Consider the following 12,561-nt stretch of genomic DNA (forward strand, 5'->3'; position numbering starts at 1 on the left):
AATTTTGATAGTTTTTATTTTTGTAGAAGTATTGTTGTAGTGTCTGTATTTGTTATATGTAAAGATTTATATCTGTGAAACTTTATTTTCTCTCTTTATTAAGGAATTTAAATTTTAACCATTCTATAAAGGCAAAGAACTTCAGACACACTGTAAATTAGACTTACTTCTACCCTGAACCGAACAGTGCTAATATTTCTTCTCTATCTTTCTTTCCTCACTAGGGAAGAAAGAAGTGAGGAAAGAAAGATAGAGAAGAAATATTAGCACTGTTCAGTTCGGGGTAGAAGTAAATTCTATAAAGGGTTTAGAACGATGCTTTTTGTGCTTTAATATTTTTCATGCTTTCTTTTGAGTTGTTTTAGTTCTGTCTATGTTTAATGTGCAACTCCACCAAATGAATGTATGAGTATTGGGACAACACATGTGTTTATTGCTTTAAATGTGTGTTTTGCATCAATTTTTGTAGTTAGTACTGAATTTAATGTTATATTGCTTTGTTAGTTTGTTTTATTTGTGCATATTCTGTGAATATTTAAGATTCCAAGAGTTTGTCTCTTGGAATTTTAAATATTTGTAGACTCTGCCCTCATCAATGGATTTAATGATGCCTCTATTTTCAAGTACAAAATTATCCTTCTTTGGGATTCCTTTTTCTATGTGAAGTGTTTTTCATTTGTCTAGGCCAAACTCCATTTGTATTTCAGTGCATAAATGTATATAATTTTAATAGGCAATTTTAATTATTTTTTATGTATTTATATTATTATGTCATCCACCCACATGAGATGGAATGATATTGTATGTATTGTTTTTTGATGTGTTTATGATATATCTGTAATCTGTATTTTCTGTTGTTTAACCTATTGGATAATGGGTTTAGGCCAGACAGAACTAGAATGGACTTAAGAAATATATTTTTGAAAATTCCTTGTCTTATATGTACAGTAGAGAGTCGTTAATCGGAATCAATTGGGGACTGGGGTTGTTCAGATTAGTGATTTGTTCGGATTACCGATTATGTATGAAAAAATATATTAACCTGTTCGATGTTCAAATTTTTCTCCGTTGCGTGTCGCTTCGTGTTGAATTTTTGTCAATTTTAAGCCTAACGAAAATTTTTATAATAATAATCGAGGCTATCGTATCGTTAAAAATTATTTCTTCATTTTGTACAAACAAAATAAATATATTGAAGAATATAAAAACATGAAAATTATACTTTAGAAGTAAATCTAGTATCAAAAACGTTCGATTCAGCACGACACAGTCTGACTGAAAATCGTTTCGATTACCAGCGATTCCGATTACCGGGGTTCAGATTTACAACTCTCTATTGTAATTCATTTATTTCATTGTATGTGTTGTGTCATGAAGTCTGAGTTGTTCTTCACTGTTGCATTGTGTTTTCTGGAAATGCAATAAAAATTAGTTATTTTTCATATTTGTATAGTTTGCATAACAACTGCAAAAACTGGGATGCTGTTGAATATTTACATGATGTATATAGATTAAGCAAAAGTTTGTTTGTTTGTCTGTCATAGAATAACTGAATCTATGAGTAATTGTTCTTTATGTCCCATGTGATTTCTACCAGTGTTTTGCTATTCTGTAAAAATACCTGTTGTTCAATATGCTCATATATTTTGTTTGTGATGCACAATGTAAGTATTTTGTAGCCTCTTGGAAGACATAATGATTGGTCTGTACTGTATAGAGTCTTCAGGGTTGTCATTTTTTGGATTTTGTATAATTGAAATAATAAAATTTAAGGTAGATTTTAAAAATTTGCATGTGAAAGATTTTAACTTTAGTTTATTTCTCTGTTGCAAATTTTGTTTCCTTTTTGTAATTAGTGTTAATAAAAATGAATAACTAACCTACTGGAACTGGTATAATAAAGAGAAAACAACACCTTTCTTAAATTCCAGCAAAAGTTTAACTATATAAAAACGTTTTCAACTGATTTCATCAGTCTTCTTCAGTTACTCGAACAAAAAAACAAAAAGAACGAACCAAATTCAAATTTACAAAATCACGAGAATGGAAAGAATTCTCGTGATTGCGCAGACTATGCAAAAACGATGTACCGATAAACAGTAAAAAATGCAAATTCTTGACAAAAAAAATGCAGATTCTTGACAAACTATATATAATATCACAATCTTACGTTATCCAATTTCCGTTATCCATTTGGAGAAATTAGAAATATATAGGGCACAATTAACATCCCATTGCATCAACCACAGGGACGCAGATGGGCTATCGTCTGCTTGGAAATCATTCATTGGATAACGTAAGATTGTGATATTATATATAGTTTGTCAAGAATCTGCATTTTTTTGTCAAGAATTTGCATTTTTTACCGTTTATCGGTACATCGTTTTTGCATAGTCTGCGCAATCACGAGAATTCTTTCCATTCTCGTGATTTTGTAAATTTGAATTTGGTTCGTTCTTTTTGTTTTTTTGTTCGAGTAACTGAAGAAGACTGATGAAATCAGTTGAAAACGTTTTTATATAGTTAAACTTTTGCTGGAATTTAAGAAAGGTGTTGTTTTCTCTTAATTAGTGTTAATTTCAAATGTTATCTTTTCTGATCTAACTTGTTAATATAAAAGAATAAAATATGGCAGAGAATTTTTCAAAGCTATTTGATAATTATTTTAAAGTTAACGGAATTCTGCTATCAGTTACAAATATTTTTATATATTAATTCATATGATGAACTTTAAGTAAACTTTAACTGTATTTTTAGGGCATATAAAATAATTACAGTTGATGATTTGAAATTTCCTTTAGTCTATGGTGAAGGAAAAAGAGTAAGTTGTTATAGATTTTAGTATATTTTATAATCTTATTTTATTTCTGTAATTTTAATATAATTATTGTATTTTAGCTTTCTGTTACATAAAAATTAAGTAAGTTAGGTTAGGTAAATTTAAATATAATTTAGAAAGTTTTATTTTATACTAAACATTATAGTTATGGTGTAAACAAGATTATCTTCAGTTCCTGATGATAGAAACAAATAAGAAAAAGACTGACAGTTAGACATAAACATTATAAATTAAATGATTTACATAACTACAGTAATGCAGTTTATGTAAAAAAGTTCAATATATCTTAATTTTGAACATTATTTTCAAAGAAAATGTAATAATTCTCAGGAGAATTAAATTCATTACAGGACACTTGTGTGCATCAAATTTAAATAAAATGATATCAAATTAAAATTATATTGAATCTTAATTTGAAATACACTGTTGTAAACTTGCTACACCACCAAGAAATGTTTTTTCTGTAGTCCTGCATGGATAAGCCAATCTTCGAAATACTTCTACATGATATACTACTGTGATCAAAAAATATTGGAAAGGATTTATTTAACCTGTGTGAATGCAATAGTATGCTGTCATCATTTTTTCATCGTTTGGTATGGCTTTCATTGATACAGGGGTAGTCCTGGAAGTACCCAACCTAACAAAGAAGGCAAAAAATTTGGGAAAAGCATAGCTTTATTTCTCAACATAGTGTTCTTTTAGCTCGATACGCTTTTCCCAGCAATGTTCAATAGCTTTGATACCCTGTTTATAGTGAGAACCGTCAGGCTTCTCAAAATAGCCATTAACTGCAGACTCCACCTCTTCATTGTTGGCAAATCTTTTACCACTTTTCGACACATCATCTTTTACGAGCCATTTTTTTCAAGTTTGGAAAGAGAAAATAATCCGAGGGGGCTAAATCTGGTGAATAGGATGTGTGAGGAAGCAATTCGAACCTTAACTCATTGATTTTGGCCACTGCAATAACAGATGTGTGAATTGGCGTGTTGTCTTGATGAAACAACACTTTCACCAAATGCAGCTGTTTTTTCTTGATTTCATCACTTAAGCACTGCAATAAATTTGCATAATACATGCCATTGATTGTTTTTCCTTTTTGAAGATAATTGATGAAAATTATCCCATGCACATTCCAAAAAACTGACGCCATGACTTTGCCAGCAGACGGAACTGTCTTTGCCTTCTTTGGAGCCAATTTTCCCCTTTCAGTCCATTGTTTTGACTGTTATTTCATCTCAGGTGTGAAGTGATGGACCCATGTTTCATCCATGGTTATGAATTGACACAAAAACTCTGCTTTATTGCTGCGAAACATTGCCAAACACTTGATTGAAACATCCTCGTGACGTTATTTTTGTTCCATTGTGAGCAAACGAAGCACCCATCTTGTGCACAGTTTTCTCATGTTCAAATTTTTAGTCAAAATGCGATGTACAGCACTTTTTGAAATGCCTACCATGTCTGCTAGCTCTCACACTTTGAGTTGACAGTCATCCAATACCATTTTGTGGATTTTTTTCCCACCATCTCTGGCATGGTCACCACATTTGGCCGACCACTGAGATGTTCGTCTTGGCAGTTTGTACAGCCTCATTTAAACTCTGCCATCCAATATTTTATTGTTGTAAATGAGGGAGGTGACTCCCCCAGAATAGAATCTAGCTGAGCTTTAATATTGGTTGGACTGAGACCTTTTAAATGAAAGTATTGTATCACATAATGATGACCAATTTCTTCCATGTTTACAAATTCACTGACATTGTTCACTATCGATTGCTGTCAAATAAATACTAAACAATGTAGCATCTTCAAACTTCAAACTTAAGCTTTATAAGGTTGGTACTTTCAACCACGGTAATTTTTTCAAACAACTACCACCAATTATATGTCAGGTCTGGTACTTCTGGGACGACCCTTATATCTAGCAGCAATCCATATGTCATAGTCTGTTTTGTTTGCAAATAAATATTTGTTTTGTGTGTAAAGCATTTTTGCACCAGAAATTTTTCAAAATGTTATGTGTAATTGAACAAAGAACATTCATTAAATTTTGTTTTTACAACAGAATTACTGCTATAAAAAGTTGGAAATGTTGCAAAAAGCCTTTGGTCTATCAAAAACAAGAGATTTTGAGTGGTACAAGAGGTTCAAGGAAGGCAGAGAACACATCAAAGACAATCCATTTCAACTGATGAACAACACATTGCTCAAGTCAGAGATTTGCTACTCCATGATCATTATTTAACAATTAGGGACATTATTGAACATGTTCTAGTATCATTTGAATGGGGAGTCGTTTAGGTCGGTGTTTGAGCAGGCACATAGGTACATGTGCTCCTGCTTTCGATCGTTTTTTCGGCGGCGATTTTGTATTTATGGGTGGAACATATATATTGTTCAACTTGTCTCAACAAGAGCCTTCGTCTGATTTGTGTTTTATGTGTCGTGCCATTTATAAAGAACTATAACAAAGACATTTTAGTAGGCTTTGGGCTTATTGCAGGCTTCAAGCGTAGGAGTAAGAATTTTCGCTGGCACGGGAGCTTAGTGGAGTACACTGTAAGGGATCTTTTCAAATGTTATATCAATCAAGCGCTTTTGTGCGGTGTTATACGCTTCATCTATGAGTACCAGAACAAAGACCGTTGTTCTTTTAGAAGCACGTGGTCGCATTCTTCGCTTCTACTGTGAAGACCCTTTTGTGAGGGGTATTACTGGGATCAGCATCTGAAGCTCTATACACTGTGCTATTACTGTACATTTATAAACTGTTTTTGTGCTGTTACGCCAACCAGCTTACTTGGCCATAATTGTGTTAATCGCAGGCCTCGTATTATCGCAATCGAGCTCAACTGTAGCTTGTAGACTGTGTACATTATCATGACTGTATATATTATTTTTCGTAAAAGTTGAGCCATTATTTACGGCACAATAAGGGTAACTGTTGTAGCGGAAGGGCAAAGCCAGTTGTCTCAGTACATGTGGTTCATTAGCTGATCGGCGTATCTATTTTCCTTTTGGCATCGTCCAGCTGTCTGTCTTTATCTAGCCGTCTGCACTGCCAAGCCATTCGGCAAACTCTAGTTCAAGCATTTTTTCTGGATCTTTCTTGACATCCCAATTGTCTGCTCATTCTATTAAGAAGTTTTGCTGATTTGTGTTAGCATGGCCGAGTCTCAAGATATCATCATGGGGCTAGGAGAGGAAATAAAGAAGAAGCTGTCCATCATCAAAGAATGTTTAGAGGCAACCCGCAACATGCGGACGGATCTCAAAGATAAAGCCATACAGAGTCTGGCTGGTGTAGGCAGTCTGATACAGGAGCTCGAGAAAAGCTTTAATAATGTCATCCAACAACAAAAACTCCACATTAACTCCATCCTGCAACCTGTTAATAATGGCCACGGTTTGGGGAATTTAAGTCTCACAAGAAACAAATGTACTTATGCGGACGTTGTGAGGAGACCCTCACGTCCTTCTAACGATAAAGTTGTACTGGTTTATCCAGATGAGAATGCTGACAGCGAGGAAATTATTGGAAAAATTGAGGAGGAGGTGGACATCACCAATTTGGGCATAGGTGTAGCGGGTGTCTGCAAAATTAAAAAAGGGTTTGCTATAAACTGCAACAATAAAGAAGGAGCAGTTAAGTTGCTAAACACTCTAAAGAGCAGGGGAGATGTAAAAGTAAGAGCTCCCAGTCTAAGGGACCCAAGGATTATTATCCCAGGGGTTTCTTTATCCCTTGGGGTTTCTATCAGTGAAGAGAAGATGAAAGAATACATCCTAAAACAAAATGCTCACATGCTCACTGAGAACCATATTAAGCACGTCTTCTTCCTGGGCAGGGAAGAGAGGGGTATTCGGTCGTGGGTGTTTGTCATCACCCCTGAGCTCAGGAGGATGTTTGTGGAGGCGGGTGACACTCTATACATGGGCTGGAGGAAGAGGAAAGTATATACTTTTCACTACTACAAAAGATGTGGCAAGTGTTGGGAATACGGGCATACTACTAAAATGTGCCACAGTGAACTTTGCTGTACCGAATGTGCAGAAGCAAATCATTTCTCAAGAGAATGTAATGTGGAACCTCACGAAATGCTGTGTATCAACTGCCTGCATTACAATAAGAGGTGCAGCCAGGATGCGGACTGTGTGGATCCCAGGCATGGGGCCCGTAGCCGTCGCTGCCCTGTGTTAAACTATTACATTAAACTAAGTACTGACAGCACTAAGCAATAATGGAGCTAAAAATAGTGCAGATTAACCTCAACCACTGCTCTACTGCTGTAGATCACTTAATTAAGTTTGCCTTAGACCACAAGATCGATATAGCATTGATTCAAGATTCGTATGCTTCCTCTTGGATACTGGGTATTCGGGGTGGATCAATTGCTATAGCCTAGGTTTGGCCTCTTCAGTGCTGGTATTTAATAAAAGCATCTCGTCCTCTTATCGAGGAGCTATCGAATGAGTTTTCTACCACTGTTTTAATTAGTACAAATACTTCTAAATTTATTGTAAACTCTACGTATTTAAAACCATCTGGTGATATTGATGAACAGATTCTGGCCATTCATAGGGGCTTTTCTCTGCCTTAAAATTTCCTTATGTGATTGGTACTGATGCAAATGGTAGGTCGCCTGTCTGGTTTGACAGACTTCAAAATCCGAGAGGAGTGATAATACTAGAACTAATATACGATTTAGATTTAGTCTTACATAATTTAGGGGGACCGCCTACATTCTCTTCCCACCAGGGAGAAAGCTATATTGATTTTACCTTAACTAAAGGTAGCATTAATATCAAAAATTGGAGTCTCGCTAGCTGAATCACTTTCTGGCCATAGGTATATATTATTTGACGTTGAATTATGTACAGCTAGGACTCAAGAAACTAGCGAGCCATTTAGTAAAAACTACAATGTCCATAAAGCTGACTGGAGCAGTTTTAGCGAAACATTCTCTGAAGATATTCCAGAGATTAATAATTTAATTCATCATAATCATCCAGTGGAATACATTATTCAAAAATACATAGAAATTATTCAAAAAGCTGCTGACAAAAGTATTCCACTCAAAAAATGGTATAGGCACTCTGTTCCCTGGTGGAGTCGTGAATTGACGGTCTCTAGAGCAGGTGTTAATAGGTTAAGGCGTAGGTTTCAGCGATCTTGTGATCCAGATCGTACAGATTTTAAGAAGCGATATCTAGAAGCTAGACAGAGCTATCAAAATTTAATTAAGTCTTCAAAAACTGAATCCTGGAAGAGATTCTGTACAGACAATACAAGCAGGGCCGGATTATCAAATAGGCAAAGTAGGCAAATGTCTAGGGCCCGTAATTCGGAGGGGCCTGGCTTCATTAGCTATTGCCTAAAAAAAAAAAGGTCAACAGCCATCCGTGCGTCAGAAGTGATCTCTCGCACCATCTAGAAATATTCCTAGGGCCACCTCTCATAGTAATACTGATGTATGGTTATGATTCATTTTCTAAATTTAAACTTATATGTCGCGACATCGCATATTCGATGTAGCGTTCAAGTTGCTCGAGTGCGAAGTTATTACAATTCAATAGTGTTTTATAAAACAGTTAAAAAGGGTGACACTACAGTGTGACTTGGGATGACACCACGATATCCGCACTGGGTGTCACCCATGCTAGCTACGCTAATGTCACATTATATAAGATTTGTTTAGAAGCAACTTATTTAAATAGGGCCCCAATTTAAATTTTGTCTAGGACCCGCTAGAGGCTTAATCCAGCGCTGAATACAAGGGCAACATTGATCCATGGGGTCACATTTATAAATTATTAAAGAAGAGATTTATTACTAGTTCTTCCAATTTAACTATCAAAAATGTACAGGGCAAGACTCTGTACGATGACAGAGAAATTGCCAATATGCTCTTAAATTATTTCTTTCATACTGATAATACTGATAATGATAGTGATTCTCACAGAGATATAAGGAACTGTATTCAGCAACCTTACCATATGGGTGATGATCTGCCCTTTGTTCATTCAGAAATTAAAGAAATTATTTTGGCTCAAAAGAATAAGAAGGTGCCTGGTCAGGATGGGTTGAATGCGGAGATCATAAAAAATGCCTTTAGCACCTCATCCAACTCCCTTGTTAATATTTACAATATGTGTTTAGCTGTTGGTGTCTTCCCCACAGCATGGAAGCATGCAGTGGTGAAACTCATTCCGAAATCAGGCAAAACTCTGGATAATCTGAAATCCTTTAGGCCAATTAGTTTGCTCCCTGTATTAGGTAAAATTTTAGAAAAATTAATGATCAATAGAATAAATTACCACTTAAATCTTAAAAAATTCCTAAATAAAAACCAATTTGGCTTCACTCCTCAGATGAGTACTGTTGACCCCCTGATTAAAGTTAGGGATATTACGCAACATGCCTTAAGTAGCAAAAAAATATGCATTGTAATCTCTTTAGACATTTCCTCGGCATTTGACACCACCTGGCCCATCCTCATTCTACGCAAACTTTGGACTGCCGAAGTACCAAAGAATCTGTATGATCTTGTGGTAAGTTACTTTCAGGACAGGAAGGTATCTTTAAGGTATAATACTGTAGTATCCACTAGGGATGTTTCGCTGGGTGTTCCTCAGGATTCTGCTTCTGGCCCAGCCCTATGGAATATTTTAATGAACACTGTTTTTAGGATCAAGCTTCCCGCCAGTAGTGAACTCTTTGCCTTTGCCAACGACCTGCTTGTGACGGTGACTGACAAAAATATTTATTCTCTTAAAAAAAAAGCTAGTTCCATACTAGCCAGTCTTCAAAATTGGGCTAATGAAACTAAATTAAAATTTAATACTGACAAGACTAAATTGCTATTTGTAACGAGGAAGCGTAAGCACCTTTGACTTTAAATGGGAAAGTCTTGGAGTATGTAAATTCAATTAAATACCTGGGGGTTACATTACATGACAAGCTTAGCTGGTTGCTCCATATCCGTGTGCAGTTGGGGAAGGCTGAGAAACTGCTACACATGTTAGATAGAATAGCGACCCTACGATGGGGACTTGCTTCTAAGACTTTAGATGTTATTTACAAGGGAGCTGTACTACCATATCTGGGATATGCTGTAGGGGTCTGGGGGATGCTCTCAAGTACCAAAAGAATAGGGATATGCTTTTAAAGTTTCAATGGCATATTTGTATTAAAATAATTAAGGGATATAGGACTATTTCAAGAGAAACTGCTTTACTTTTAGCTAACAAATTACCATTGGATCTTCTGCTTAGAGAGCATTATGATTATTTTAACATTAAGAGGGAAGGTACATTGCACCTTAATAATTATTGTGTTTAGTATGCTATCCATGCTAGTGTGGAAGCAGCTTCCTCACCCTGCATATTCACATGAAGGTGCATTGATCGATTATGCTGACCACCATCTGCTTAAGATATTCACTGATGGGTTGAGGTCCGAGCGCGGCATGGGGGCAGCTGTGGCTTTCCTGTCGGGCATGCAAGTTTTGCATTGTTTAGACTTTAAGTTACATCAGGATTGTTCCATTGTTCAGACTGAAATTTTAGCTGTCTGGCATGCTTTAAATTACATAATTAAAAATAAGCTGAACCATGTGTTACTTTGCATTGATTCACAGACTGCATTGGCTTGTTTAAAAAAGCCTAAGATATCCACCAAGCTTAAGTTTAGACATCTACAACTTATTCAAAAAGTGCATCGCCTTGTACAACACTAAGGCCTCTTGGATTAAGGCACACACTGCTTGCCCGGGGAATGCCTTGGCTGACCTCCTGGCTACTAGTGCACATTTAAATAGACTATTCTATTCTTCCTTTAGGGCATGCTAAGCATATTCTTCGACAGAGTTCAATTCAGCTGTGGGACTCCATCCAGATGGCAAGCAGACACAAATGGTGCCGTTACGCATAGCTTCTTTCCTACTGTTGGTCACAGGATTAAAATTAATTGGGAGCATCATGACCATTTCACTTATGACTTTATTAACACAGCATGGCAAACTAAATAGCTATCTTTATAGATTCAAGATCATAAATAACCCAAATTCTAACTGTGGTTGCCAGGTTCCGGACACTATTGAGCATATCTTGTATGACTGTAGCCTTTTTGATATCTGTCGAAGAAAATTGATCACCTTCCTTTGCGACCGGTTGCAGGTCTGGCTGGCTCCGCTCCACACTTTAGTAGAGGACGTTGAGGGTTTTAACTTACTAAAGGATGGCTTTATTCAGTGTGCTAGTCATTACGGTCCCCAATAAAACTCTTTCTGCTGGCTGCGGCATACTGTCACTGTTCCTGGCTGGGCTATTTAGTGTTTCTACAGGGTCTATCTTGGTAATATATGTTTTCGTATACTTGTTATATTTAGATGTGTGTATATGTTTCTAGTTATATGTGTGTGTTTATGTGGGTGTCGTATGCTCTGTTCTAACTCTAATATTAGTATAGGGTATGTCGCTTCACCCGCTGTCCCTTCTTTGTGCCATCACAATGATTCTCATGTACCAACTATGCCTAGGCTTCTGTGGGCTTCTTAGTGCTCTCTGAGCGGAAAGAGGCCTTTTCTGCATAAATAAATAAATAAAAAGTATCATTTGAATCTTGTCAAGTAATTTTAAAAGATCATTGGATTTGTGGCATGTCACTTCTCAAGTCATCCCAAAAACATTGAAGTTTTTCCAAAAACAAAGTATTTGAGTGGCTGAGGAAACACTTTCTCAAGGCAAATTGTTCATCAAATGCATCGTGGATTTTCCACCAAGATAATGCACCTGCTCACCATGCTCTTGTTTGTGAATCTTTGGCTAAAAATTCAACAAATAGGGTTCTGCAAGCTTGGTATTTATCATGGCACTTTTTCCTGTTTCTTTGATTAGAATTTCTGCTTTATGGTCACCGTTTTGAGTCGACTGATGCCATAAAACAAAATTCGCTTTAAGTCCTGAAGGGGTTTCACAAAATGACTTTAAAGCATGTTTTGAGGATTGGAAAAAATGTTGGCATAAGTACAGTACATTGCAGTAGGAGGGGATTACTTTGAAGGGGATGAAATAAGTTTTGATGAATAAATTGAAATCTTGTGTTTGATTGAACCATTCCTGATACTTTTTGATCACAGGTATATGTATATATAAACAATAATAGGGTTCTGCGGAACACAAGTTGGGAACCCCTGATGTAAAGCATTCTATTAATTGTTGCATTAATTATTATAATATTGAAAATAGTTTTTACATAATATTTTTAAGACTACATTACAACTTAAATGTTTTTATTTTATAATATACAAAAAATTTTAAACAGTTTTGTCATTGTAACACCAGAAGCTATATTATTAAGTGAAGTTAAATAATTCCTGATTTTATATTTTCAAATTGGTCAGTTATTATTTTAATTTTAAAATTTTAATTAATAGTTCTACTAGATATTAACTAAAATGAGTTTTTATTAGAATTTGTAAAGAAAAAGAAATGTGCATATTGTTACAATATTTAGAAATTATTAATTATGCAAAGTTTAATATTTTGTTAAATTATTAGCCAACAATCCAGTATTGTTTTTATTTGATTATTTAGAATTATTTTGCAATCATATAAAAATGTTTTTTATAATTATAATGAAATTTAGAAAAAATTAGTAAAAGCAATGTTTTAGAACAAAATTATAGCTTACACTTAATATTAAACTGAATCTA

At 35.3% G+C, this 12,561-nt stretch overlaps 2 protein-coding genes across 2 annotated transcripts in view; both read left to right on the top strand.

Annotated features, from left to right (window-relative positions):
- LOC136977923 (nudC domain-containing protein 3) overlaps positions 1–12,561 on the top strand; it is a 215,607-nt gene that overhangs the window by 94,930 nt on the left and 108,116 nt on the right. The gene's annotated exons all lie outside the window — the stretch shown is intronic.
- LOC136977916 (protein phosphatase 1H) overlaps positions 1–12,561 on the top strand; it is a 56,899-nt gene that overhangs the window by 37,598 nt on the left and 6,740 nt on the right. The window contains exon 8 of the mRNA XM_067273527.1: positions 2,758–2,821. Coding sequence (XP_067129628.1) covers positions 2,758–2,821 — 64 coding nt within the window. The remainder of the gene's footprint in view (positions 1–2,757; positions 2,822–12,561) is intronic.

Source organism: Centruroides vittatus, unplaced genomic scaffold (assembly GCF_030686945.1).
Source record: "Centruroides vittatus isolate TY-2023 unplaced genomic scaffold, ASM3068694v2 contig_482, whole genome shotgun sequence".
Lineage (NCBI taxonomy): Eukaryota > Metazoa > Arthropoda > Arachnida > Scorpiones > Buthidae > Centruroides > Centruroides vittatus.